The following is a 26,605-nucleotide window of genomic DNA, read 5'->3' on the forward strand; positions in this document are numbered from 1 at the left end:
GGTCATAGACAAGGTGGAGTCTCATATGTGAGCGACTGGGTTTTTCTTTGGAGCCACTTGACAAACTGTAGAGTGTAGACTGCCATGCTCCCAGCACCTGGAGAGTATGAAGTGTCACCCCCTGGAGTGTCCCCTGTGAGCCCACAAATCAGCTAAGATGCTAGGGGACACTAGGGCAATGGCGGGAAGAAGAGCTTGTGTTTTTGTCCAAAGGCTGCCATTCCATTTTACCTACCATGGCCACCTCAGAATGTGACCTGTGTCTCCCCACAACAGCCACCATTGAAAAGGAAGCCACAGTTGTTTCCACGAATCTTGCGCTTTGTAAACATTGCCAGTGAATTTGATTTTAAAGCATTCTTCCAGCCAAAGAAAATACATTCGCCCTGGGATGTTTATCTGTGACCTTCGCCAAAAAGCTGGAAGCCAACGCTAGCACTGAACACCCACAGTTCAATTTATTTCAGGGTCATTTGAGTGGTGTGTCCTAAATGCCCACCATGCTTTGATGCCTTACAGATACCAACATCATCCACTCTCAGTATGAGTATCCTCATTTTGTAGAGGATAAAGTTGAAAACAAGTCATGGAGTCCCAGGGCTAGACTTTGAAGCTGGCAGGTTTATTGCAGTGCCTTGCCTCTCCTTGCAGGATATAGGATGAAGACAGCCCCCATCGCTTGATAATAAAACTTAGGGTTTTTTTTTCTCTCCTGAGCACAGCAGACAGCCCGGCCCACCTTCTTCGCCCGAAAGTTCGAAGCCATAGTGAACCAGGAGATCATTGGGCAGCTGGACTCTTACCTGTACGGGAACTATCCTGCAGGCACCCCAGGCCTCCGCTCCTACTGGGAGAATGTCTACGATGAACCAGATGGCATCCACACCCTCAGCGATGTGGCCCTCACCCTGTACCATTCCTTCATCCGTCTGGGTCTTCGAAGAGCTGAGTCATCCCTACACACGGATGGGGAGAACAGCTGCAGGTGAGCCAGGTGCTGGGCTGGGTCCCAGGCAGAACAAGATGCTAACATCATGCTCTCCTCTCCCCGCTCCTCCTGATCACCACGTGACTCTCTCTATGCTATGCCTCTTATCTTTATCCTCCAAAGGCAAGCTGTAATATTGACCCTAATCATAATCATTGTTTATGCTACTTAAATGTTCTCCCCCTCCCCCTTCCCCTCCTTTCTTTCTTTCTTTCTTTCTTTCTTTCTTTCTTTCTTTCTTTCTTTCTTTCTTTCTTTCTTTCATTCTTTCTTTCCTATTGGCCTGTCTTCCTTGCTTTTCTTCTTTTGCAAACAGTATCATACTATGTCGCCCAGACTGACCATAAGCTCAAGGTAATCCTCCAGCCTCAGTTCCCACATGCCGAGATCACAGATAGACACCATTTTATCTGACCTTGAGCAAAGTCAGATTGTCCAACCCTCAGTTTCTTCATATATAAGATGAAAAGGAAGTGCTCACAGCCACCTCTCGAGTGTATATTATCATCCTCACTTGAATAGTACTTAACAGGCTGAGTGGTCAGTAGCTTGCACATGATTCTGGTACCCTAGCAGCCCTGGATAAGGTATCACAATGGTTAGCAGTGAGTGTTCTGGTTGGGATAGTATCCAGTTAGCTGCCCCTCTCGCTGCTGTCTCACTGTGGCTCTTTATTTACTGTCGCATCACTGCAGAGTCTAGCTTTCCCAGTCACTAGGGCTATCAGGTCCCACACTGTAAGAACTTGTGTGTGTTATGGTGTATCCATGTGCATACATTCATGTAACTGTGGAGGCCACAGACCAACAGCACATGCCCTCCTCCACCACCCATCACCTCACTTTCTTTCACATTTTTTTAAAGTGTGTGAGAGAGTATGGATAGCCATGGAGGCCAGAAGAAGGTGTCAGGTGTCCTGGAGTTTAGCTGGAGTTATAGGCAGGTCTGAGCTACCCATTCTGGGTGCTGAGAACTGAGCTAGCACCATCTACAAGAGCATCCTGTGAGCCCTTACTGCTGAGCCGCCTCTGCAGTTCTGTGTGTGTGCATGCGCACGTGCGTGAGATTTAGGAAGAGTCTCTCACTGAACTTGGCACTCACTGATTCAGCAAGACTGGCCAGCAACCCCAGGGCTCCTCCTCTCTCTAACACCCCAGTGCTGGCACTACAGGCACATGCCACAGTTTTTGCTCTGGCTACTGGGGATCTGAACTCAGATATTCACACTTACATGGCAAGCACTTTTACCAAATGAGCTATCACCCAACCCCTCTCTGGGGTCAGAGAGTCCAGACACCCCCACCTCTCTCCCAAGCCTAAGGGACATTACCTCCAACAGGCCCATCACATGTGCCTGTACCACCTAGTATCAATGTCAGTGAGTATCTTTCCCCCTGTCCAGTCTGTGGGAAGAGTATCAATCTTGAAACCACTGATGGTCTACCCAGTGCAGAGCACAGTGTCCCAAACTTGGCCAGCAACTGTCCTTCCAGCTTAATCACGAGCCTCCTAGAACCTATAAGATAAATGATCTTATAGGAAATTCCAAGAGACACTCCCAATTTATTTAGGGTTGTTGAAACTTTCTCCTGGTACTTGCTTTGGAACGAAGCAAGCCATCTAGTTGCCTCAGGCCCAGAATCCTTTGGCTTTTCTCCTTCATTTTTTATTGTGATGGAGCTATTGTGCCTTGCCATGGGCAAACCCATGTATTTATGAGTCGGAGACTGGGAATAAATCAGGACAAAGGACCCTTATCCCGAAAAGGCCGAGGAGAATGAATTGCTACCCGTGAGGCATCTAGGGAAATAGCAAGTGCCTTTCACCGGATCTGGGAAGTTCATGCACTCTCTGTAGTTCTAGGCTGTGGTGCAACCTTTCGTAAAACAGTGCTTATTGATTCAGTTTCTCATTATAAAGTAATGCATGTGCTGTTGCAGAAATGTTTGATATAGCAGATTCAAACATAGGAGAACAAGAAAGTAGAAGCCACTTCCGATCCACCATGTAGGGGTTGGGATGCCAATAAGTTACTACAAAACCTTAACTCAGACTCCAGCAAATACTACTACTTGTGAGTTGGTGTGAGTCCCACAGGGGGCATTGTTCACACTAACAGAGACCACCTGAGGTTCATGCACATGCAAGTCAGGATGAGCCCTGCATGAGGCAGGCACTGTGCATACCAGCCTAGACCACTTGTGGTTCCTGGTTTAACTCTTGCCCAATGTGGTTAAGATGTCAACTTGAGGTTGACTACCAAATCATCTGCTTTTTCAAGGCAACTAGAAACCCAAAACTGTATGTTGCTCTATTTTCCCGAAGCTCACTTTATTTAAATAAGGGATGGGAGAAACATACCTTGGGCATTCCCAGTGAATTCTTTAAGTTATTGTACTGCCTCTTGGCCATCTCCCTTTTCTTGGTGAAGTTGCTGTTGTCATTACTTAGAGATGGAATAATATGACCGTAAGGTGCAGAGGGCCTTGGGTTACACCTTGGGTTACATGGTTCTCAGATGTACTTTGAAAGCACAAAGCTAGAGGTTATCACTCATCAGCAATCACTGCTTGAATACCTACTGTATACCAGACTCTTTGTTAGGCATGGAACATTCACCTCTGACCCAGACAGACCTGACCCCAAGATCCTTACCTGCAGATTCTAGTGTGAAGACACACATTTCCTAAGTGTGTGCATGTGCATGCTTGTGCACGCATACACACACACACACACACACACACAAATACACAGAGAGAAAGGGGGTAAAAGGAGAGAGAGAGAAAAAAAATATTGATAGATGTTTTGCTGAGTTGTGAGATAGTTCTCATTAAGTGTAAAGGCAAGACATAGCTCACCATATACTCACGAGAAGAGAGGAACATCCCCAGCAGAGAGAATGTCCTGTGCAAAGGCCCTGAGGCACATCTGAACTCAGCACACTCAGGAGCCCAAAATAAGGTATCAGTGGCCAACAAGTGGTAGGTTTGGGCTTAGGGGAACAAATAGAGCTGAGAAAGACAGCTTTTCAATCCAGGTAAGAGGTTTGAGTTTAGCAGCAAGGATTAAGTGCCTGTGGCTCGTAAGGAGGCAACGAGGTTGACTACAGTGAAGAGATTCCTGTAGAGCCTCCATGGAGGCTTGGGAAGCCTCTGGCAGTGCTCAGCAGAGCAGAAGAAGGTGGAACCATACAACAGAAGCTTTGATGGAGATGGCTCAGTGGGGAAATCTCTTGTCTCACAAACATGAAGGCTGAGTTTGGATCCCCAGCCTGCACTTTAACACCTGCTTACAATCCTAGCCGTGGTGAGAGGGAGTAGGAGAGATGGATCCTGGAGGCTCATAAGTCAGCTAGCCTAGCCTAACTGGCAAAGTTCCAGGCCAAAAAGAGACCTCATCTCAAATAAAAGGCAGAAGGTGCCTGTCTTAGTTAGAGTTTGATTGCTGTGAAGAGACAGTATGATCAAGGCAACCTCTTATAAAGAAAGTATTTAATTGGGGCTGGCTTATAGTTTCCGAGGTCCAGTCCATTATCATCATGGTGAGAAGCACGGGAGCAGGCAGGCAGACATGATGCTGGAGGAAACGTTCTCCATCTTGATCCTCAGGTAGCAGAAGGGAACTGTGTTACACTGACCAGACTTGAGCATGTATATGAGACCTCATAGCCCCGCCTCCACAGTGACACACTTCCTCTAACAAGCCCACACCTCCTCCAATAAAGCCATACCATCTAACAGTGCCACTTCCATGGGTCAAGCATATTCAAACCACCACAGTACCCAAGAGTGACCTCCACGGGCACACTCTGCACACACTCCCCAACACCCCCCACGTATACACAGTCATCTGAAAACACGCAGAGAAACACACAAGCACACACCCAGAAGAAAGCAAGGAAAGGTAAGTAATAAACTACAGATTGCTCCAATAGCAAGCCTTCACTCGCTCATGTTCTTGACATGCAGCAACACTCACTATGGTTGACATACTTTCTCCTGTGCCTCTCAGAGAGCACACACTCCTCTGTCACACCCACCTCACAAAACAAACACTATCAGTGTATTACCTGTGGACTGCTGTAATGATACCTTCTAACGAATAAACCCGGGTGGGGGATTTATAATCTTTCCTTAGTGTGGGTATGTGAATCAGCTGGGCCATCTTCCTTCCTAGTCTGGACCTGCATTTTGCATTTTGCATTTTCTTTGATTATTGTGTCCATGTTCCCTATGGAATCTTCTGCACCTGAGATTCTCTCTTCCATTTCTTATATTCTGTTGCTGATGCTCGTATCTATGGTTCCTGATTTCTTTCCTAGGGTTTCTATCTCCAGAGTTGTCTACCTTTGGGTTTTCTTTATTGTTTCTGCTTCTTTCCTGAGTCTTCAGCCATCTGCAGGTCTACATGCCAGAACTACAGTTCTCAGCTGGGAACTGTCAGCTGAACCACAATGGTGTGGGCAAGGACAACTTTGATGACGCTCATCTGTTACCCATGACTCATCTTCCCATAGGCTAGCCCAAGCATTCTTTCATGGTGACCCAAACAAGGCTGATTAGAACAGCCAATGGCACCTCTCTACTCACTATTAGCCAGGAGGCAGAAAATAGACTCTTTCTCACCAGTGCAAAGAGATATTGAAAACATGGGGCTTTGGGAACACCCATGCAGGTGAACACAGACTTCTACAGCTATATCAAGGGGTTCAAGTGTCACAAATGACCATTTTCAGTTAAATGAACTAAAATTAAGCCAAGCATGGTGGCACACACCTGTAATCCTAGCATGTGGAAGTAGAGACCAAAAAAAAAAAAAAAAAAGGTCAGGATTTCAAGGCCATGTTCAACTATGGATTGAGTCAGTTGCCCTCCTGGGATGCATGAGTCTCCTCTGTCTGAAAAGAAAAAAAGGGGTGGGGGGAGAGGAGGAGGAGGAGAAGGAGGAGAAGCAGCAGCTAAGAAACTGGTTTAGTGGGTAAAATGCTTGCTACTCAAGCATGAAAACCAGAGTTCAAATTCCCAGCAACCACAAAAAAGCCAAGTGAGGCGGCATGCACTGTTAGTCACAGCACTGGGAGGCAGATGGAAGTACCAGGCTTCACTGGCCAGCCAATCTATCTAATTGGCGAGCTCTGGGTTTAGTGAGAGACACTGTCTCAAAAAGTAAGTTGGGAAGTTATAGAGAAAGATACCTTCCATCACCTTTGGCCTATACACACACATACACACACACATATAAATATATTCACACATGCACACACATATGTGTATCACACATGCACAAGTTAAATTTAAAAATGAGTGATCTAGCATTAAAAATGATGCCCACATTTCAAGGGCTCAGCAGTTGCTGGTGGCTACCACGTTGGTCAGCATAGGTACCCAATCCTTCCATCACCTGAAAAAGCACTGCCAGACAGCCAAGCAACTGCAACAGCACAGCGTCCTAGGCTTCCCACCCACCATGGTCACACCAAAAGTGTGCCAGCATGGGCAGTGAAGACCCAGCCATCTGAAGGCAATGCAGGCTCTTTCTGCAGAGCCCCAGAGGCATCCCGGTAACAAGGCAGTGATTTCGAGAGGCTCGTCAACACGGGAAGGAGGTCTCCCCAGCCATTCTAATTGGACATAAAGACTTAAAACTCCAGATCGGAAGCAGAGGGAAGCCTGCAGTTAGCAGAGAGGGGACAGTGATTTGTGGAACGCTGTTATTAGGGAGCTGCTGCAGCCTCTTAGTGCCGTGCAATTTACACACTGCAGAAGCAACAGCTTTTTATTTTGCAAGTGGAGAGTTGCTGGCCTCTGTGGCTCCCTCTTCCCTTCTGCCTTCTGCTCCCCACTTCCTCCTCTTCTGTGCTGTTTTCGGGCCCTACCCAGCCAGCCAACCTGTGCGGACCAGAGGCATACAACGTAAAACAAGCTTTGTATGGGAGGCTGGGTGTTTGCACGTGTGTGTTGGCAGTAATGTTTAGAAAAAGAAAAAAACAATGTGGGTTCATCGACACCTATTTGAGGAAGAGAACAGCAAGAAGATAAATCAGTATTCCTGTTAATCTTAGGTACCAGATTTAAAGAGTTTTTTAGGTGTATGTGTGTGGGTATGTGTGTGAATGAACATGAATTCCAAAAGAATAAAAGATACGTTACAATATTATTACCCATCAATAGATCGCTGGTTCTATAAAATAGAATGACACACTCTCATCTGCACAGACACACACAATTTCTTATTTTCAGAGACATGTGAGAGTGTGCAGGAAGTCCAGTGGAGCAAGAGCCTAGCATATATGCTACAATTCCAGCTACACAATATACATGGGGCTGTGGAGACGGTTCTGTCAGTAAAGTACCTGCCACATGAGCATGAGAACATGTACCCTAGGACCCACATTTAAAAAGCTAGGCATGGTGGCAGGTGCTTTGTTATCCCAGCACTAGGGAGGTAGAAAGAGGCAGGCTCCTCAGGCTCGCTGGTCAGCTAGTCTAGCCCACTGGACAAACTGCAGGTGAGTGATAGAACCTGCCTCTAAAAGCAAGGTGGAAGATACCTAAGGAATGACATCTGTGGTTACAGTTATCCTCCACATGCAGCACATGAACCTGCACACACAGTGTTAGCCAGCCCACTAGGTAACATGCATGCAATTACGTGCATAGAAAATGAAGCTACAGGAAAAGGCACCAGAAGTGTCCAGACATTATTTCACTCTCTGGTACCCAGCACCAGAGGACTCCGTAGCTATCTGTGAATTGGTGTTATCATCTATGGGGAGAGGCATCAAAAGCAGAGCTTTCTTTTCTTTGTTGTACTTTCCTATAGTCACCATGTTTTACATTTACCACTCTTGTTTTTAAAAAGTAACAATTTGCAGCCGTTAAGACCCTAGGTTCATGGATAGCAGCTTTCAGACTGATACAGATTATGATAGGCTAAATGGGTGCTGCTCTAGACCACTGTGGAGTGTGGAGCCTCATGGTAACACTACACATCTCACAGCCTGGTCCCCTGTTCTCAGGTACTACCCAATGGGCCACCCAGCTTCTGTCCATCTCTACTTCCTTGCTGACCGCTTCCAGGGCTTTCTGATCAAGCACCATGTGACCAACCTTGCTGTGAGCAAACTGGAGACACTGGAGACATGGATGATGCCAAAGAAAGTCTTCAAGGTCGCAAGTCCCCCCAGTGACTTTGGGAGGCTTCAATTTTCTGAGGTAAGAGGCCAAGCAGTGTCCGTCATAATTGTCTCTTGCAGCTAGCTCTCTTGCCAGGATCCGTGCTTCATCTGACACTTAGGGCTGGAAATGGAGGAGGAGGATGTCTGCAGAGCCTTAAAGATGAGCATAGTCTGTTCCTTGGAGACAGTTTTCCAGCCCCATAAACTGTAACCAGCATCATGAACAACACAAACAGAGATGTGATGAAGTGTCAACATCTTTGAACAGAATCAGCTTAGAAGCATGGTCTATTGTTTTTGGGTAAAATTTCTTCTCTTAATTTTGCTTCTCAACCATTGATTTCTTCTAAGCCTGTTATAGTAATGAACCAGGAACAAGATAGCTTCTTCATAAAGTCAGGGCATTAGTACCATTTTATGGATTGGTTAAGTGAGACTTACAGACGTTCAATTATTTTCTAAGTAATTGGTAAGCCATAAAAAAAAACCCACAGAATTGATTCCACGTCTCACTGGCCACAAATACCATGCCCTGTTTTGTGCTGTTATTTTCCCCTTGTTCCTAACACAAGCACTAGCTCCTATCCTTTAGGAGTAGGTGGGCTGGTGGCCATGTAAATGAATGAATAGAAAGATGGGATGATGGAGCTGGTTGTTAATTAGATGAACTGTTGAACCAATGGATGGAGGCATGGGAGTAGAGGTGGGTGTGTTAATGGACATATGGACTTATGGATGACAGATGGATAGACAGATTAAGGATGGAAATGTAGACAGTGGGATGGATAATGATGGAGATGAGTAGATGGATGGACATACAGATGCATAGATGAACCAATGGATGACAAATGGATAGACATGTAAATGGATATGCATGTAAGCAACAAGATGGATTGATGATGGATGGATTGATGACAGATGGATGGAAGGATGGATGGATGGATGGATGGGTGGATGGATATGACATGTAGAATAATAGGTAGATGTATGAAAAGATATACAGAAGTTTGGTTGGATAATGGATGGGTGGATAGACAGATGGGTAGATAAGTAGACAGAAGTGTGCAGAGATGGATGAGTGGGCTAGCATGGGATGTATGGATTCATAGAATGTTGTTCCCTCTATTCACAATAACATCAGCTTTTAGAAATGTTTTTGGTTTGGGAGAAAGCTTCCTGCTACATCCTTGTCACATCATCCCTGCCTACAGGTCCAGAAGAGCCCACATGACCTGGTTACTGTTTGCCTTTCTAGCCTTGTCCAATACCATGCTATTTCTTGCTCACGGTTCCTGTATCATTGTCAAACACGATGTCCTTATTCTTGACTGAAGTTTGTCATGTCCCTATACCTAGAGTGTTTTTTCACAGGTTGTTCTATATTTTGCAACCTTTTGTTTTTTAGTCATTCTGATCTAAATCCAAGAGCCATTTTCAAAGACACTTTCCCTGGCTAACCCCCTCCCCTGCCCTGTGTCTCAGTAGCAAGATTATACACTTGCTACTTCCTTAATTGTCTCTTTTAGAATTTACCTTATAATGTTATCTTGATGATTTATGAACATGTCTAGCTTATATACTGGACCCCTACTATCACTCACTGCTGCATCCTCTGCACACTATCATTAGTAAAAGAGCCATGCCATTAATGGATGGTGAATACTGTTGAATAAATGTGACTGCCCCTGGGGCTGGGAAATGCTGGAAGGAAGAGGAGGTGTGATTGAGCTTGGGCATCGTGACAAATGAGTTTGAGTGCCAGGTCAAGGATGAAGAGTGACTTGATATGCAGGAACCTGAGGGTCTAGGAGTTTGAAGAGAGGCAATGCACCTTCCCACATGTCCTTGCTGGTCCTTCTCCACTCCCTGTAGGCCTGTCTTTCTGTTCTGCCCCATGACTGAATAGATTTCCCCTGTCAAACAAACATGGGTGAGAATCTTGTAAACTCCTGTTTTTTTAAAAAAAGGTTCCATGGGGATTGACTGGCTCTGAGCTGCTATGGCAGCCAGCTCCATAAATTACAAGAGTCAGCAGGGCAATTAGATGCTGCTCCAGTTGGATTCTGTTCTAGGGGCCCAAGCAGCCCATTGAAGACATTAATGTCCCATTAAAGAGATGAATGCCTTGTGTCTGGCCTTTCCCTGTTTATCAGCCTGCTGGTAGGTCACTGGGTACCTCTGGCAGTGACAAGAGATGTTGGCCACAGCATGGTTAGTAATTTGTGAGTATTTTCACTATGGGTCCTGCAGTCCTTGTGAGAGGACAACCAAGATCTCCATCAGCAATGCAGATTCAGGAAGCAGGGGCCTTAACCTTGTACACAGAACTTTTCTAGACATGCTTAGTTAATGACAAAGGTACAGAGGAGGAGGAAAGACTCACAGGGCCACTTACAAACTGTTAAGGATACACTTGATATTAGCATGGTCTCAGAATCTTACATAGTAATGGATGGTCAACTTAGATTTCTCTAGCATGATAGATAGCCCATGACATTGATTGGAGAAAGGGATGCTCACCAAGGACCCACAATATGCTAGATTCATGAGAGACAGTAGTGAACCAGACAAGGCATACTTGAACTTGAACTTGAACTTGAACTTAGGATAGGACTAAATTCTGCTGGGACAGGCAGACAAGTAATGAGTGAAGAAAACTAGTTCAGCTAATGACAAATACTGCAGAAAAAAATGAAATTCATTCCTGTGCTTGCTTAGGCTGGTGATCAGATGGTCCCTTCTCCTTCTCCTTCTCCTTCTTCTTCTTCTTCTTCCCCCCTCCTCCTCTTCTTAAAGACTTCTTAAAAGAGCTCAGTTTCAAGCTGAAACTTGTTTTTAAAAAAAGGACCATATCACCCATGGGAAGATCTAGAACATTCTGAGTGGAAGACAGAGCATTGACAGATGCCATGAGATTCTTGGAAGGAGCTTGGCATGCTAAAGGAGAAGCAGGGCCATTTTGACTGGACGTGGTGAATGAGACAATGACCAAGGCCAGTGTGAAGGTCACGGTAAATAAGCTGGAGACTAGAGGAGATCATGGTTGAAGATGACAGGGTTAGGGCCTGGGAAACAGTATGGTATGCTTGAACTTGAACATTTATTTAAGCTTCTGTAATAACCCATTGTGCAATAAATGATTGCAGGCTCCCACACTAAGGGCAAGTGAAAGATAACAGACATGACATGTGACAGTAAGGAGACTATATGAGGGTGATCGCCTCTCCCCATGCTTTGGGTAGGGACCAGGGGACACTCTTCATGCCCCTCAGTTTAAAAGAAGACCCTAGTTTTTACAAGATAATTTACACTCTCCAGCTCAAGTCACTTTGTTTGAGAATACAATTTCAACGTGACTGCCCACCTCCATTCCTTTAGGAAACACAAGAACAATGCTCTACAGAGTTCCCTGATCAGTTATGAATTCATTCTGTATGACCTCAGCGTGGCTTTGTAGCCATTCTTCCTTTCTGTTAGTAATGTTACAAGGGCAGGTGACCAGGGTGTGGATATCCTGAGAAGCCCTTCTGCTCAACCCTGATCATTGTGTGTTCAACTTCGAGCTAGCTAGCTAGGTAGACGGATGGATGGATAGATACACAGACAAACAGAATGACCAATGATAGAGTAGTACACAGATACTTAGACACAATGGAGGGGTGGATGGATGGATGGATGATGGATGGATGGATGGATTTTCTGGTTGATGATACACAGATAGTATATACATGAGAGATTGTTTCATGAGAAATAGATACTGTGAAATGAATAACTGATAGGTAGTGCATATTGACAGGAGATGGATAAATAGATGGATGGACAGACAGACAGACAGACAATATTTGACTGCTATTAATAGAGTTCCTGGACTCCCACAGCTAGTTACTGACTCTGAGCATCAGTTTCATCTGCACAGTGAGAAGAGTGGCAAAGTTCTCCCCTTCCCAGATGAGACTATCACATGAGCAGGCAGGTACAGCTGACGCTTCACCTCATGCCTGGCTCTTCAGTGTTGACTGTGGAACTGTGTGTCCTAGGTAAAGCATCTGCATGGTAATTCCAAACAAGTACTTGGAGAAAGAAAACCAGCTACCATTTGCTGTGCATATACAGAGGCTTCGAAGAGTTGTGCAGCCACACTATCACCTCAACCTGCATGCACACTCACACACACAGCACCAGCTTTTTGTTGTGTTCAGTATCTGCCCCCCCCCCTGGCATGCTTATGTGCATGACTTCAGTAAGTCACCCCTCTTGGAGAGCATCCATCCCCCTCTTCGTTTTACTAAGAAGACCCCCCTCATCTTAGCACAGCTGGGTACCAAGGTTCTATGTGGCTAATTCACTTTTTGTCAAGCAATTCACTTACTTATTGAGAAAACATTGCCTGAACACCTACTATGTGCTCATTTCTCTTGTGGGAACCATGTAAGAGTTGTGATGAACACATAGCAGGCTCTTCTCACAGGGCCTACATTATGGTGATGGGAAGGGAAATATTGAAGTTTCAAATCGCCCTAAGGAGACCTTTCAGATAAGGGCTGGCTATGCGAAAGTATGAGAAGGTAGGGCATTCCAGGCAGGGAGCATGGTTCAGGACAGGGAGGGTGTGGCTTAGTTAGAATGGCTGAAGGAAGGAGCATACAGAGTGGGATAGGTAGGTGGGGGTGGAGTGAGGAAAAGCCTGAGGACCATAGTGAGGGGTTGGCTTAGACCCAGGAACAGTAAGAAGCCCTGAGAAGTGAGGCACAATGTGACCACTCCAGATTCCCAAATGCATAGTAGCTTAAAGGTGCCAAAGTGGAAGGAGGAAAGCCAAGGGACTTGTCACCCAGCTACCCAGCTGGTGTGAGGGAATAGAGGATGTGGGATGTGCTGCATCACTGCAGTCCAGAGCAGAATGCTTTAAAGAAGACAAAGTTGGATCCCTATGCTGCAGTGGTACGGGTTGCTGGGCTCTGTTTCCAAGCTTCCAATAGGTTGCTCCAAAGCCAGGGCTCCATCCTTATTCAGAAGGAACACACCAAATTTAGAGTGCTATTTGTAAAATTAGAGACCCAAGAAAAACCCAGTCTCACTGAGCATTGCTTGGAATGGCGTATAGGGTGATGTCCATTCATACTTGCATTCAATGCAAGAGTTTGGGGGTTTTGAGTCAAAGCACACAGCATGGCTTTGGCACAGGGGGGTGCTGGTTTAGTGGAAATTTTTGAGTGGGAGTCCCAGTCTGGTCAAGAGTTCCATGTCTTCTGTTTACCATCTGTGTAACATGAGTCCTAGGTGACTTGGAGCCTCAGTCTCCTCATGGGAGAAATGGGTATGCGCAACCGCCCACACCAGATCCTGGACTTTCCTAAGACTCTGGTTTGAAGATGTATTCTCTTGTTTCAGGTTGGCACTGATTGGGATGCCAAGGAGAGGCTGTTCCGGAACTTTGGTGGTCTTTTGGGGCCCATGGATGAGCCGGTGGGGATGCAGAAATGGGGAAAGGGACCCAATGTGACCGTGACTGTTATTTGGGTGGATCCTGTCAACGTCATCGCAGCCACCTATGATATCCTGATTGAGTCCACTGCGGAATTCACACACTACAAACCCCCTTTGAATCTGCCTCTGAGGCCTGGGGTCTGGACAGTGAAGATTCTCCATCACTGGGTGCCAGTGGCAGAGACCAAATTCCTTGTGGCACCTTTGACCTTCTCCAACAAGCAGCCCATCAAACCAGGTGAGTGCTCTCAGGGTCCCTGAGGAGGAGAGGGTCCATCCCATGGAACCCTGGGACCCCATGCCCAACATGACACATGAGGCTGCCTTGCAGAGAGCAAAGCTTCCCCAATTGGGTTTTTTCCCTACTTGTTTACCCTATAGAGCTGGCTCACTTCCTCCTTGTACACAGAGGCAGTGCCATCTGTGTGGGTGTTTATCAGCTGCTGGCCCACTGGACTGCCACAAGGCTCTGTTCATATTTAAGACAAGCTGGGTACTAATCCTAGACACACACTGAGTTTTAACATGGCTTCTTGGCTGTTTGGAAAATGATAATTACTGATGCAATTCTGCTCGTAGAATATGTGATACCCTAAGTAAAAAGGACAAACCGTACACTGGTGGAAGATGTTTGCTCCCCAAAATATACTAAAAAAATAATCCCATAAATAAGAGTTTGGCAAACTATGAGCCCCAGTTAACTATGGGCATTTCTGGTCTTTATTTAAAAAAAAATCTTACAGAGAACATGGCCATGGGCACTTGTGGACACAGTACCTATGTCTGCTTTGGGGCTTTAGTGGCAGACCCCAACAGTCAGGACTGACTCAGAAATGCTGTCTCAGAAATCAAAACCATTTAGCCCCTGAAGACGATGAGTGCCACTGGCAGCTATAACAGAGAGAGAAATAAGGAAGAAAAAAATGAGAACAAAATAAAGAGGAAAAAATGAATCCCCCACATATGTATAATTTAAAACAAAAATAACAACAAAAAACCTCACCCTCATTAATAATGAGAGGCAATAATGAAAATTACAAGCAAAAAGAGGTTCCAGAATGGGAAATAAATGTGTGCCTGTGACGGTCAGTCAGTGCCACAGGGCAGGTCAGAGATGCATGGACATCTATCCAAGGCTCCTGAGAGCTGAGTATATAGGCTGCGTTTGTGGGACAGATGACGCCCTTCTCCTCATAGTGCATACACACAACCTACCACAGAAATCCCACATTCAGGAGTAGGCCTGTGGAAGAGACAGAGGCAGGAATTGTAGCAGAATTGTTCATAGCACACAAAACCACAAACAAGCTACAAGTTGCCCACTCAAAAGCACAGTGTGTGGTCGGTGTGCACGGTCGCATCCCGAGTCCTGTGTCGTAGAGACAGCAGTCAAGATTAGTGCCATGCAGCTGGAAAACATGCTGGATGAAGAAAACTGATCACAGAATAAGCCATGCTTAGAATTACTTCATTTAAGGTTCAAAACCAGGAAAAAGTCAACAATATCTTAATTATTTCGGGATCCACATGGGAGGGGGAAGCTAAGAGAATGAAGGAGGCTGCTGGCTTTTGCTTCCTGTGAGCAGAGTCCAGAGAGACAGAGACCGAGCCCCTAATGGCTACCTTGTGTTTATTCCAGATTTGCACTTGGGTTTCTACTTTTTCATAGACTTTCATTTGTCAATAACATCTCTTTTGGCTAAATTCTTGCCCTTCAGGGCTTACCACTTCGGCCAGCCTGCCTGAGCACTTCTTTCTAACACCCTGGACACTGTTAAACCATAAGCACAAGCCTGTGTCCTAAGCACAGAACCAGACTTAGGATGCCGTGGTACATTCTGTACCAAGCAGGCTTTTGTAGCCTTCTAAGTCGGTGCATGGAAGCTGCCAGCTAGAGAAATCCCATCATTTAAACCACAGGCTGTTCCTTTCTGGACACAGTACCTTCTGTTGTTTGATGATGGCTTTGTTGCAGAAAGCGCTAAAAGGAAGATTCTGGAAAATAAAACTGTATGTTCCCACTCCCAGACAGACTCACAGAAACAGGATTCCTGAGTTTCCTAGTACAACCACCCCTTGGTGCCTATGGAGAATTGGTTCCAGAGTCTTTCTTGATTATAAAAACTGCAGATGTATTAGTTCCTTAAGAGCATGGCATTTGCATATAACCTATGCCATTCTCCCTTTCACTGTAAATCATTTCTAAATGGCTCATGATGCCTAATACAATATGAATGCATACACACAGCTATGGTACGTTGCTTAAGAGATGATGACGAGAAAAGCTACGTAGACCCGACCAGCATGCACAGTTTTCCCCAGGAACTGCCCTGAGTTACAGAGAGTATCTGGAATGTCCGTCTGCATGTTACACAACACAAGCCCAGGAGCTAGATACACATGACAGTCCTGCTAAGCGGGAAGCATTCCCACTTGGCAGATACCAAGTGCCATACTGATAACACAGCCCAGGAAGGCACAGATGTGGCACAGATGTGGGATGGGTGCCTACAGTCCTGGAAAAAAAGGTCTTGGCTTGAATCCTGGCAGCTTCTGCTCAGTCTTTGTGCTGAACAAGCAAATACCTAGACATCTGGTGTCTTCTTAAAGTCTGGGCCTCTGCTCCAGAATTAGCCAAGACACAGCCCACCTACTTAGTGTCTTCAAGTATCCCTTCACGGGCATCCTTTCACATCCTTAAAGACCTAAAAGGCAAGTGTGAAGAAGAGGGATTGGACACATCCTCGCTGTGTCAGGTACAGCTCTGGGACAGCACAAAGGATGCTCTAAATCCACCCACCCCACGAAAGGAGTGCAGGATCCTGCTGGTGGTCGTGATCTCTCCAATATTTTCTTCTGTGATTTCCAAGGAGGTGGGAGCTGCTCCCAGCATCCCCAGAAAGACCTGGGGTCAGAAATACTCTAGGGAAGCAGGTCCCCTGTTGGCAGTAATTGTATTTGTTAATGAGACAAGGAACACTGAGGTGGGAGTAATGCAATTTGTGAAATGATTCATCTTGAGTAATTTACTATTGATGCGTCCCTGGTAATCTAAGAAATCTGATGAGGTGGAATTGAGGAAAATTTAATTATGGAGGCAAGCATCCGAGCTGATGCCGTGGTGCCATTTCCCACATTAACCTCTTTTCTCATAAAGTGCTATGGCTCTTTTTTTTCTGTATCAGCCACAGTATTTTGCTCCCAATATTTCAATGTCTGTTAGCTGTTTCTCTTGTTTTGAATTGCCCCACCGTTTGTCAGCCTGGGAATCTCTCATTCACCTCCTCCTACCTCTGCAGAGTAGAAGCACAAAGAGACTCATAGAGCAATTAGGACATGCAGCAAAGACAGAAGACCCCTTTCTCCTGGCACATAGTGTTGGTGCTACCAACCCTGTCTTCCAGTATCGTGCCTAGGGTCAAAACCTGACTTGTTGAAATTTCATTTGACCAAGAATCAGATCCTTTTCAAATAGGATACACCTTGTTTGTCTCCTTCACCCCCAAATGCTTACAATATCCACGTTCCTCCCTTTAGCCCCAAGGAAACTCAACTGTCCTCTTGTGTGTCCCTTGATTTGATTACAAACTATGTGAACTTGTAGCCAGCTTCCTGTAGCTCTAACTAACTGGTGCCAGGTTGAGTGCCTACATTTTCCATATGGGGACAACAAGGTTTTAGAATGCTGGTACCAAGATGGAAAGATAGCAACTCCACTTTAGCTGTGAGCTTATTATTGAATCTGCATAGAGCATCATGGTGGACAGCATGGCTTTGGAGTCACTTGGGATTGAACTGACTATAGCATCTGTTTCCTCACCTAGAAAATGAACAAGAGAAAAACCAACCCAATAGGTTTGTTTGGTTGGTTTGTTGTTTGTTTATGTTTTTTTGAATTAGAGGATAATGAGCTAATAAAACCCAACAATAATAGTGGAGAACTTAGCTTCAGCACCATAGGCAAAGCATTAGGAGTTACTGCATCACCCGCAGAGTCACACAGGAGGCACAGCATGGGGGTGAGGGCTCACTGGTAAGATGAGAGGGGCCATCAGAGAAAACTGGGGCACAAGTCAGAAGTCACACACCACGTATGTGGGACTTGGGTACTGAGACCAGTTGGCCCAACTAGCTCCCACAGGCAGAAAGGCTGGCGACCATGACATGATCAAGCAGACAGAGCCGTTAGGAGGGTGGCCCAACCCACTCTGGCCCATAGCAGGCTTGCAGGGGCCACTTTGTAGTGCTGAGTTCACATGCTATGCTTGGGACCAGGCTGCCAGGAAGCAGGAACCTGCAGCTTCCCAAGGTCACAGCAGTCCCTTGGCAGCCCAGAACTGAGCCACTCTGCAGGCTCTGTGGCCTTGGATTCATGTTCTGGCTCCAACGTCCCTACTTGTGTGATTTGGTAATGAGGTTTCACGTTTCTGTTCCCTCTACCTGGAATTCTCCTCTCTGGCCTAATACACGTCAATCAACACTTCATTCCAATGACGCCTCCTCAGGAAAGTCTTCCCTGCCCACCCTAGACTGCTCTCCACACCAGAGCAGAGCAAATACTTCCCATAAATGATAAGTAGTGAATATTTTCAGTTTTTCAGGAAAAAGTGTTACCTATGTCTCCACTACAGACATCCACTAGAGTGTCAGAGCAGCCACGGAGAATACATCAGCAAGCAGGCATAACTGGGCTCCTATGAAACTTGGTAAAAATCAGAGGATGGGCTAGCTTGGGCTAAAGGCTTATCCAGTGCTGGGCTCAGGCCCCTGTTTAACCCCTTCATCGCCCTTATCCCTGTTTGCAATGACCTTCATTTCCCAACTGTCTCTTTCCTTTTCTTTGTCCATCTCTCTCCACTCTGAAACTGATGTATTTTGAACACCACTGCAGCGCCACCTCTCTGACTCTGCTTCATCCCACCATCTAGAGCAGAAGCTTTGTTGCTTTGTTTAGCACATCTGTGTCCAAGAAATAAATCACTGCTTGCCTTTAAGATCAGAGAGGTTTAGTAGAAAGTAGATACTAAAAATTAAGTTTTGAGGGACTGGGGAGGTACCGGAGTCTGTAACTCACTGATCATCAAGCACAGGGACCTGAGTGTGCAACCTGAGCATCCACATAAAAAGCCAGGTGTGGACACGCACCTGTGACCCCAGTGCTGGGCACTGAGCGTGCAGATCCCTGGAGCTCATCACCAACAGCCTAACTAGACAGATGAGCTGCAGGTTCAGTAAAAGGCCTGTCTCAATAATAATAATAAGGTATAAAGTATTAAGATGACTCAGTGGGTAAAGGCATTTGCCCTAGCACCTACATGGTGGACGGAGACCTTCACACACATGCACATATTCACAATTGCACACACACAAACATACACACAGAGATAAAGAAAACACTTAAGAAGAATACATACATCTTTAAAGAATGTCTTGATGAATCAATAAATGTCTGGACCACTGAAGATGATCCATAAGTATGTGTCAGTAAGTAAGTGTGCCATGCCTTGCACACATGAGACCGTCACGTGAATTCAGTGAGCTGATGCCCAGTGTGCACCACTGCTCTGGTTCACAGTAAGTAGATGCCTGGTTGGCGACTCTTCTAAACACATCAGTGTTCCCTTTGACTTTCAGAGGAGGCTTTGAAGCTGCACAATGGGCCACCTCGCAGTGCCTACATGGAGCAGAGTTTCCAGAGCCTGAACCCAGTCCTCAGCCTGCACATCAATCCTGCCCAAGTCGAACAGGCCCGGAAGAATGCAGCCTTCACCGGGACAGCACTAGAAGCCTGGCTGGACTCGCTGGTGGGTGGGACTTGGACTGCTATGGACATCTGCACCACAGGCCCCACTGCCTGCCCAGTCATGCAGACCTGCAGCCAAACAGCCTGGAGTTCCTTCAGCCCTGATCCCAAGTCAGAGCTGGGTGCAGTCAAACCTGACGGCCGGCTCAGGTAGCACTGGCCACAGGGGACCGATGCAGCCTCAACCCTGGCCTCTGATCTTATATGAGGGAGGGGGAATTCCTTTTGTATAAGGACCTCAGCTGACTGTAGGACACTGGAGAGAGAGAGGGTTTGGAGGCCAGAGAGAAGTCAGCCTGTATTTGTGAAGCTGGTCTCTGGGCTAGGTGACCCAGTCCCGAGGCTACAGTGGTCTCCCTCTACCAGTTGTCGCTCAGTCCTGCAGGCTCCTGTTCTCCCTCCCCGATGGCCTGCACCCCTACAAGTGAGTTTTAAACTTTTATTTTGAGCGGCAGAACTTTGTTTACTCGGCATAGTCGGGGGTGGAAGTGCAAGACCAAGATGAAGTCCAGGCTGCTCTGGTTGAAGCTGAGGTTGTGTGAGGTTCCTTCTCAAAACTCAGCCCTCCAGGTAGTCCTTTGCCAAGGGCATCTCTAAGGTACCTCTTCTGAACCCAAGGGCTCTGTTTAAGCCAGTTTGACAAGCACTGCCCTGACCAAGGGTGGGATCGCCATCCCGGCCCTTCCATTTATCTCTTAGTTTCTGTGGCTGGAAAACCTTGTGCCCGTGCTAAAAGTAGCGAGTTGCTGGAAGCCCTGCTCCCGGCCTTCCCAGGGAGGCAGAGACAGGGGAGGATTCCAAGGTTCCTGTTGCCACTCTGTAAGCGGTTTTCTCTGAAAACTAGAGGTTCAGGAAAGCCTTTTGATGTGAAGCAGCCAAGGTCCCCAGACATGTGACTGCCAACCTGCCATCTGTCCTGAGCAGCCTCTTCCAAGGCTGTCACAAATGGTAGCAGGAACAGGGTAAAGCATACAGAGCCTGAGCTTCAATTCTCCTTCGTGCCCCTGGGCTAGGAGACAGCTACTGTGGCCTCTTTGGTACTTGAAAGAGGGAGCAGTGCCGAACCGGGGCTCTGAATCTCAAAGGGGATCATGTGGACCCAGGCTTCTGACCTGGACAGCTGCACAGTAACACCCCTTATATTCTGAGGTCAGGCGCCCCAAACCTTTGTGAACTGTGCACTTGGTGCTGTTGGCTGTGACCAAACTGCATGGATCAGACTTCTCCCACGCAGGAACAAACATTTCAGATTGGGTCCTTAATTTCATATCCTTCCTCACCAGGGTGCCCACAGGCTCAGTCTGGCCACACCACAGGAAAGGAAAGTTAAGTTTCAACAGTGGGAAGGCGGTTCAGAAAATAGTGTTATTCATATTGCTTGAGTTACCAGAAACCCAAGGGTCTTCTTGCCATGTGTATTCAAGGGGCACTGAGGAAGAGCACCCCCTTCCTCCTGGAGTCTCCCAAATGAGAGTTCTCTAGGAGGTTTCATCCGTTCTCGTGTCTCTCCCAGCATGGATAAGGTACTGAAGTCCACCTTGATGTGTCGACTGCACAGCCCTTTCCCCATCTAACATGGCGGGCATAGAGAAGGGACCCTTGATATTTATTATTTATATGTTTTAGTCAATGACTAATTAGTAGGTGCTGTTTTTGCAGCTTGTCAATTATGTTATCTTACTAACTGAAATTGCCTTTATTCACAAAAGGCTCCCCCACCCCTCCCTTTCCCTGGTCTGCCTGCCTTTCTCCCTCATCCTCTCTCTATCTGTCTCTCAGTGTCCACCCTCCATCCTGCACAGTTTCAACCAGTGCTCCCACTCTCAGGAAGTAGACCCATTTGGATGGCTGGAGCCTCCTCTTTGCTTACCCAGGATGCTGGTCTCATCTGTCCCTCTATATTCAAAAGTGTTACAATGCCTGAGTTCTCTCTTTACCCTGACTGCTGACCCATGGAAGAGGATGCGATGGGCTCATGGCTTGGGGCTGGAGAAGTGTGCCAAGTCTAGAACTATAGATCTACCCAGTTTAACCATGAGCACAAGCTATCACTAGCAGAGGAAGACAGGTTCCTTCTAAGAATGATTGATCTTAGGGGGAGGAATAGGGGTCAGACCCAAAGGAGAGCTCAGGAGGTAGCTACTGTCTGTGCTGGTGGGGGAGCCTTCGGTGTCTTCCTGTAAAAACCCACAGGATTTACATTGCTTTTACTAACCCATGGGAACTGTGAGCCCAGTGCCCCATTCTCTCATTACCCCAAGCCTTTGCCTTGGTCAAAGCTTCTCTGGGACTGTGGAACCTCTTTGAGTTCCCCCTTGACCTCTCTTGTTTTAAAGATTTGTGTATTCTGTCCTGGAAGGTCCCTGGGATCCACAGACTCCGAGACAGGGTCTGTCTAGACTCAGTGACACTCAATGACACTTTTCATACTGGAACACACTTGGAAATGGCAGAGCCTACTCCCTCTGAAGACACTCCTCTCCCTCTTTATTCACCACAAGTAATTTGAGGATATTTGTTTCCTCTGGTTTTTGACCCAGAGAATAATTTTTCTTTTAGTAAAAACAAACAAACAAAAACAAAAAATGGAAAATTTAAAAGAAGTTCAGCATAATTTAAGAAAATATGTTTTCCTATGGAAAATGGCATAACTCCTTATTTCTTGGAGTTCTCCTGCCTGAAAACCATATATTTGTTGGAGGCTATTGGTGAAACAACAGCCTTGGGAGGTGGCTGCCCAAGAGTTTTGAAAACACAGAACCATCATCTCCGGGAACCTTAAAGTCTACAGCCTGCAGAAGCAAGAAGCCTGGGTTTAACGCTGACCAGGTCCCTTATGGGGAGAAGTATTTGAGATGGCACCTCTCCATGCCATTTGGTAACTATGGCTCCCAAAGCCAACTTCCCAGGCTGTGCAGGAAGCTGTAAGTCTCTGAGAGGGAGGGAAGCAACTCCCAATGTCCTTGGCTTTAACAATGAAGTTCTTTTTCTGTTCCCCAGGTGACTTTCTGGTGGAGATCAGGGGCCTCCTGGTTTCATTTCTCATTGATTATTGGTTTAACTTTTTAAACTGAGATTAAGTTTAAAGGGTATAAACACAGCCACACAAACACACACACACACAGGCACTCATACACACACACATACATACACACACACACACGCATGCATGCAAATGTGCAAACACTCCTAAGGGGTTTGTTGCTACTTTGGATGTAGTCTGGGTATTTACAGAGCATAACCCCTTCTGGTTGTCTAGTTTTCCGATAGATAAGAGGATGTGCATTGAAACTGTAACCTCTCTCCCAAGACACTCCATAACAGAGAAGAGCAATCAATGGCCACAAAGTGTAGAGTATGAAGAAGAAACCATTTACAACCTATTTCATGAGGGTTCGGATCAGCAGTTCCTGATAGCATTGAGAATAGGCTTGAAACCAGTGTCAACCTTGTTAGCTTGAGCATGCAGAGAAGGCTTGCCAGACCAGAGAAACTCTACCACAGGGGCCATAAAAGCATAATGAGGTCCAGGACACAAGCATAGATGGGTAGAACCACAGGTGAAAGACAAAAGGGAGTGGTGGGGAGTGTGGTCTTACTGGCACACACATGAATCCTCTGCTAATAAAGGCAGCTGTGGCTCAGCTCCCAGCTCATTATAGCAAGAAAGCAAGCAAAACTCATTGCAGTGGAATCGTTAAGCTAGTAAGGGAAGCCAAATATATCCAGCTCCTGTTTGTTTTTGTTTGTTTGTTTATTGTTTTGTTCGTTTTGTTTAATAGGAAATCTAGTTGTTCAATATCGGCTACTCTTATTTTAATTTTATTTATTTTTTTAAAGATGCGGGCAGAAAAGTAGCTTCCTAGTTGTGCTCAGGCAAAATCCTCTTTCTGGAAAAGTGGTTTGAAATGAGGGAAAGAATTTAGGGGTAAGGAGTCATGGAAAGCCAGAGTTAAGAGTGCAAAAAGAACAGCTCACATTAAACTCTAAGACTGTAGGTTTCTGCTTAGTAGTTCCCTCCTGAGGAAACCTGTCTTCTGCAGGAGGACTGGCTCATTCACTTCCCTGGCCTGTGCTGACGAGGAAAGAGTGTGATCTGGGGTCTGAGGTTTGAATCTGCCCAGGTCTCCACCTTCTGGCATTCCATCAAACCAAGCCTAGATGGCAATGGTGCCATCCTTAAGATGAGGCTGGGGAGTACTAGGTCCCACTCCAGAGTCCGCATGCTGCCACTGTGCTGGAAGGTTCTTCAGAAACCACAAGGACCTGTGCTAGCTTAAGTAGTCTTCTTTGCTTCTGCCTCAATTACCTTACTTTGCCCAAGGGTCAACCCAGGCACTACCTCAATGTCTGCTGAGAAGTTTACCTGGGGGTGGGGCGGAATGAAGGTGTTACCCATGCTGAAGCTGAATGTACAATCTATGCAAATCCCTCCCTCTCTCTTCTCTCCCTCTCTTTCTCTCTCTCCCTCTCTCCCCCTCCGTCCCTCTCCCTCAGTCTGACTCCCTCTTTCTTTCCCTTTTACTTACGTGTGTGTGTGTGTGTGTGTGTGTGTGTGTTTGTGTTATTTTTTTAACCTTATGAACAAGGACCTCTTAAGACCAAGGAGGGTTGTCACCCACCACCTGTGTCTGTCCCTCCTGTTGTCTTTGGTTCTGTTCTTGCCAAGCCCCCACACTGGGAGAAAGTGGCCTCTCTCCTCCCCTCACTTGGCTAGGAATATTCTCACAGCTTCAGCCTGCAGACATCACCAGGAAGCAGGCACCCCATCTCACCTCCCCCATCACAGCGCAGTCTTCTCCTTTCTGTATTTTTCTCCTACCTCCCACCTTCATCCCCACCCCTCTAAAAAGCCTTAGGTTTCTCCGTTTTGAAATGTGGCCTTAAAATTATTTTTGGAAAGCTGGCATCCTCCCCCTCTAATTTCCCCCACCATCACAGAAGAGAGAACATCTTGAAGCCTGGGTGTGTGGCGGCCTCCTGAGCAAAGGGACTGCCAATCTGTAGTCTGCAGACGCACTAGGAATGACTTAAATGTCATCTTTAAGAAAAAATGTTCTCATATTTTTTCCTATGGGCAAAATGAAGTCTTGGCTGCTCGTGCAGTTCTGAGCACTCTCCATGTTGCCGTGGCAGTGGCTGGCACCACCAGCAGATGTTCACTACAGCTTCAGTCTCCCCTTCTCTCGGGACCCAGTGACTTTAGGTACTTCATTTAAGGATGAATCAGGAGTGTTTCTCAGTGTATCGCTTCATCTTTCTTGCCTGGAAAGTGACAGCATTAAGTATTCCCAGTGGACAGGTCACGTTCTTGAAGGGATGGTCCACTCTGTCCTTCAGACTCCACCTAGAATCCCCTTCCATCACTCCAGTGCTGATGGAAGCCAAAGACAACCCCAGGGTTTTCATAGGAAGTTCGCTGGTATTGAGCGTAATTGTCTTTATCCATCGATCTTTACTTTTAAAGGAAAGAAGAGAGAGACTCATGTCATCTGTAGCACTTGTCTTGATGTTTGTTTTTAGAGGCCTGGAGATAAGTTATTACTGCCTCCTTCTTTGTTTTCAAAGATATGTGGTGATATAGTTTTTAAAAATAACTATTTTGTTATAGATCATAATATGCATAAAACTGTACAGAAATATTTTGTAATGTATTGATTTTAAAAAAAAGAATCTGTAAATAAAAGTTTAAAAAAAATAAGAGAGAGTTCACATGGCACACGCTGAAAGATGTAGATATTTTGCTATTTATTTAAAGGAGTAAGTATTTTAAGAGATATTAAACTATCTGAAATTGACCAATAATCAAAGTTCTAATCATCTGAATACTTGCCAACCAGTCCCGTTCTCGCAGACAACTGTGTTCCCGCCCATATCTGCCTCTTTCCTGTCTTTTGATTTTAGCAGAAAACAACAACAAAATTGTGCCTTAGCTGTATTTCTGTCTAGGGGAATTTGTTTCTGTCCAACAAAGCAACTTTTTTTTTGTTGCAGAAAACAGTGGATTATTAAATACTGTATTATACCAAAAACACCACAGGTGTACATAGACGCTTTCTGCCATACTGTGTTTTCAGATGCAGAATTTTAAAATAAAAAAAAATGTCTCTATGAAATCTCATTTTATGGTTACTTTTTAGCAATTTCAACACCTTCACATACCCTTCCCTTCTCTTCCACACCCTGTGCCATCTCAGCTGGAGTACTCTTGAAAGTTGACACCAACTGGAAGGATCCTGAGGCCATAGACAGGAGTTGGGACATGAGGACACACCTCCCTTAAGGGCTACTGTTATCTCCCCAGAAGATAATTATAGCACCCTCTGGAAGAGTTTCCTCTAGCTAGGGCAAAAGAATATAATTTCCAATATAATTTTAAACACCTCTTTGCAGAGAAAAGGGGTGAGAGGCTGTCCTGTAAAATAGAAGTTTTTAGTATCTGCCTAGAATCTAGGTCCTAGATGGACATGGAGCAAGCCTGGCATCTTGCCCACTTCAGCACACAGCTGGTCTACATTCCCTAGATGGCCTTACACTTCCTTGTGACTACATGGCCAACTGTCAATCAATGAGATGCTGACATCAATAAAATGGGCTTATGATAGGTCTAACCCTGTCCCATCTAACATCCCAGGAGCCCCAGTGGCTCCATCATTCACTCTTCAGCGCAGATGCTTTGAATTAGTGGGTTTTTTTAAGGAGATATCACAGCAATATTAAAGAGGGCAGAGCCACAACACCTGGAAGGAACCTGGACCCTGGATGGACATGAAATTTCACCTGGCCTAAGTCACCTCTCTTGACAATGACATGAAAAGAAAACTGTGGGGGTAGGGTAGGGGGTATATGTACGCGATCACGTGGGTATACATGGAGGAATGCATAGATCAGAAATTGACATTGGATGTCTTCATCGATTGCTTTCCACAGTTTTTGAGGCAGGATCTCTCATGGAACCTAGAGTTCAGTGATTCAGCTCAGATGGTTGATCAACAAGATTCACAGATAGATCCATCTAGACTTCCATCAGCCCCTGAAACATTTTAATGCAATTTGCTGTAGCAGCTAATATCTCAAATCCATCAAGCACTAGAAAACCAAGTCATAGATTCTTCATTCTATAGGCAAAGCTATAGAGAGATACATGGCT

General features: G+C 45.8%; 1 protein-coding gene across 1 annotated transcript in view; it reads left to right on the top strand.

Annotated features, from left to right (window-relative positions):
- Xylt1 (xylosyltransferase 1) overlaps positions 1–25,571 on the top strand; it is a 289,090-nt gene extending 263,519 nt beyond the window's left edge. The window contains exons 9-12 of the mRNA XM_021168481.2: positions 723–985; positions 8,007–8,202; positions 13,557–13,890; positions 19,287–25,571. Coding sequence (XP_021024140.1) covers positions 723–985; positions 8,007–8,202; positions 13,557–13,890; positions 19,287–19,609 — 1,116 coding nt within the window. The 3' untranslated portion in view covers positions 19,610–25,571. The remainder of the gene's footprint in view (positions 1–722; positions 986–8,006; positions 8,203–13,556; positions 13,891–19,286) is intronic.
- Positions 25,572–26,605: the final 1,034 nt, after the last annotated feature.

Source organism: Mus caroli, chromosome 7, assembly GCF_900094665.2.
Source record: "Mus caroli chromosome 7, CAROLI_EIJ_v1.1, whole genome shotgun sequence".
Taxonomy (NCBI): Eukaryota; Metazoa; Chordata; class Mammalia; order Rodentia; family Muridae; genus Mus; species Mus caroli.